The sequence below is a fragment of the Cyprinodon variegatus genome, unplaced genomic scaffold, assembly GCF_000732505.1.
Source record: "Cyprinodon variegatus isolate N-32 unplaced genomic scaffold, C_variegatus-1.0 Scaffold1842, whole genome shotgun sequence".
Lineage (NCBI taxonomy): Eukaryota > Metazoa > Chordata > Actinopteri > Cyprinodontiformes > Cyprinodontidae > Cyprinodon > Cyprinodon variegatus.
The window spans coordinates 41,268-44,511 of record NW_015152295.1 but is presented as its reverse complement, the minus strand read 5'-3'; the positions used below and the strand labels follow the sequence as shown (position 1 = coordinate 44,511).

Sequence of the window (3,244 nt, the reverse complement as noted above, 5' to 3'; positions counted from 1 at the left end):
ATCCTCCAGTTTGGTTCCAAGCACTGGTGAAAAAAGCATGAAAGATGTTGAAGCTTTCAGCATCTGGGATGGCTTCACCGCCCCTCAGACATCACGGACTGTTAAAGATCCAATCAGCACCACATAGAAACGAGGCGTTTAGAAGTTTATCCCAATAGAGGAGGCTGACAGGAAAAGGCTACAGAGAGGGGGAGGGACATGCGGCAAAGGACCACAGGTCGGAATCGAATCCGAGTCGGCCGCGTCAGGGACTAAGGCCTCCATACATGGGTAGAGCACGCATTAACCCTGTTGTTTAATCCTGAGGTTTAATCCTGAGGTTTAATAATCAGGTTTAATCCTGAGGTTTAATCCTGTTGTTTAATAATCAGGTTTAATCCTGAGGTTTAATAATCAGGTTTAATCCTGAGGTTTAATAATCAGGTTTAATCCTGAGGTTTAACCCTGTTGTTTAATAATCAGGTTTAATCCTGAGGTTTAATCACAGACCACCATGAGGAAAACATCGTTGCTGTGTCACATGACCACTCCCCTTATTAGGGGGAGACTGTCTGGAAGCGAAGGAACAAAAAAAAAGCTGAAGGCTGATTTATATTTGGAAACCAGGTGGTCTGCTGATAAGCCCCGCCCCCTCCGCAGACACTCTGCTGCACCTCTCCCTAACTGTAGGTGACCACAGACAGCGCAGCAGACAGGAGGCCTCTGATTGGTCAGATCTACATCCGCTTGCCGCTTGTTTTGTGTGTCTGACCGCCATTATGGAAAACGACTGAAGATGGAGCAGCTAGCAAAGCGAGGTGAGAACGCTGGGAGCCTTTTCCACCTGGATCCCCGCTCTTTTTGGCCCTCATGTCCCTCCGTTGTTGCTCAAACTTTCCCCCACTTCCTCACCGCCGTATTTACACCCACAGCTAGTTCCTGATTGGCCCTCTGGCGTTGTGGCGTGGAATAACAGCGCAGACCACGCTTCTATATTGGGCAGAAATCTAAAATATCTGCGACACACTGATGGGGGGGGTAACCATGCCTTTAGCTGCACTGATGATTGAGTTAGCCATGCTAATGTTGATGTTACCTGCAGCGGTGAGGAGGGGGCTGAAACGAACACAGGTCCCTTCATCTTCCAGCTCCACCACATCCACGCCACTAGAGGGAGCTAGCTGAGCCAGCTGCTCTCCCAGCTGCAATCATCCAAACAACAGGCTTAGTGTGGGTCAGGGAGACGCTTCACCTTCATGCTGTTTGACATTAAAAGTCTTGTTTTTGTCTGACCCATCTGTTGAAGGCATCCAGGACCTCCTTCTCTCCGGCACACAGACCCTCCGCTGCTCCTCCGCTGGATCCTGAGGGGAGGAGCAACACAGTGATCAGCTTTCAGCACACATTTAAACTGTGATGGTCTGAAATGAAGCGTCCTTTACCAGAACCCAGCTCTGGGGAGAACTTAAACAGCACCACAGCCGAGTTTGGCTCCTCCTCCACCTGCACAACAACAAGGACACGCATGAGGAAGTTCCACCATCGCTGCATCATCGCTGGATGGACAGAGGAACCCAGAGAAGCGATGGCTGCTGGTTAATCTGGGACGGTTTCATAGCAGGAACGGACGGAAGCTAAAGGACAAACATAGAACTGCTGCGCCTTTGTTTACGGCTCATTATAGAAATCACACACAGATCTGTTTTATTCTGCTCCCAGATTAAGCAGCATCTTTATTCTGCTAAAGGCTTTGATGAGCGTTAATATGGGAATATAAGACCAGTCTGACCCTTTGATGAAATATACAGTTTAGAGGATAAATGCTCATTCTGGATTATAGATTAAATGTCGCCGCCTGGTTTAAATCTTCTGTCCAGCTGGAGTTAGAGAGCCAAGAACGTCCCACACCGTTCCCTGGAACCCAGGAGACCCACACTCACCCACACAGGACAGGAGGGTGTCCATCACACCCAGACCCGCTCCCTAACACACTGGTTTAACTGGGTTAACTGGGGCAGTTTGTTCACTGCACGCTAGCTTCCTGTCAGCCGCTGCATCAGATGCTAGTGAACAAGCTAACCCCAGATACGGCCCAGAAACAAACAATTCCAACAGTTTACCATTTTCAAAGCCTCAGTTAGAGTGATCTCTGCGTCGGAACCGTCCGGCCCGTCCTACAAACACAGACGGGTCGGGTTTCAACATGAGGAGGTTCTGATCCGTCGGCTGAGCGGTGATCGGACGCTGGGAACGCTCTGCTGACCCATGGATCCTCCACAGGTTCTGTTTCTCAGTGTTTCTTCACGTTTGAACCTCAAACCTCTGCAGCCTTTAAGAGGCGGAGACGTCAAACAGGCTGAACCAATCAGATCTGAGGTCACCTTACTTTGACTAGGCCATGCCTGAATCACACGTTTCTCCTGCAGCGTCCAGCAGGTCTTCCTCCAGCCTCACCCTGTAGCTCAGTCCATAGACTAATAAAGAATAGCATCCCGCAGCATGATGCTGCCACCGTCAGAGAGAAGCTGGGCTGCTCCACCCGAGCTGCAGACCTGCTGCTCCTCCACAGTCACCTGTTCTCCTCCTGCAGCATCGTCCTGGTGGCTCTGCAGGGGGTTCATCCTCCCTCCATGACCCGGACTGACCCGGACCAGAACCTGGTTCCTGGTTCCTGGTTCCTGGGTCTGCATCATTCTGGTGGTTCTCTAAAGAGGCTCTGAGGCCAGAAGCAGAACAGCTGGGCTCTGATTGGGTGACGCCCGCTTCCATATAGATCCATGTTTTCCAGATTGTCTTCATAGCAGGAATTACTGACGCCGCATTAAAGGCATCGAGGTTTGAGGTTCAAACGTGACAGAAGCTAGAAAGTCTACTATGAAAATCAGATCATCTAGAACTGTTTAGTCTGCAGACTTTCAGCCCAGCAACAGGTTCTAGAAACCATCAGAACATTTAGAGAACACCTACTGAGATTCTGATGCCGGCCACACTTTTCAGCTTCAACAGGAGATGCTGACTCTGCAGAGGAGAAACAGAAGGTCATCAGAAAACAAGGAACCAGAGAAGATCTGAGAACACGATGAAGCCAAAACCACCATCTAACTGGTCCAGTAACACTGACCCATTATCTAACTGTCCCAGTAACACTGACCCATCATCTAACTGGTCCAGTAACAGTGACCCACCATCTAACTGGCCCAGTAACACTGACCCATCATCTAACTGGCCCAGTAACAGTGACCCATCATCTAACTGGCCCAGTAAC

At 49.8% G+C, this 3,244-nt stretch overlaps 1 protein-coding gene across 1 annotated transcript in view; it reads right to left on the bottom strand.

Moving 5' to 3' along the window:
- pdxdc1 (pyridoxal-dependent decarboxylase domain containing 1) overlaps window positions 1–3,244 on the bottom strand; it is a 29,736-nt gene that overhangs the window by 8,455 nt on the left and 18,037 nt on the right. Inside the window, exons 12-16 of the mRNA XM_015404727.1 lie at window positions 2,947–2,997; window positions 2,100–2,153; window positions 1,422–1,482; window positions 1,273–1,343; window positions 1,076–1,181 (exon numbers count right to left, since the gene is read on the bottom strand). Of these exons, the coding sequence (XP_015260213.1) occupies window positions 1,076–1,181; window positions 1,273–1,343; window positions 1,422–1,482; window positions 2,100–2,153; window positions 2,947–2,997 (343 nt within the window). The remainder of the gene's footprint in view (window positions 1–1,075; window positions 1,182–1,272; window positions 1,344–1,421; window positions 1,483–2,099; window positions 2,154–2,946; window positions 2,998–3,244) is intronic.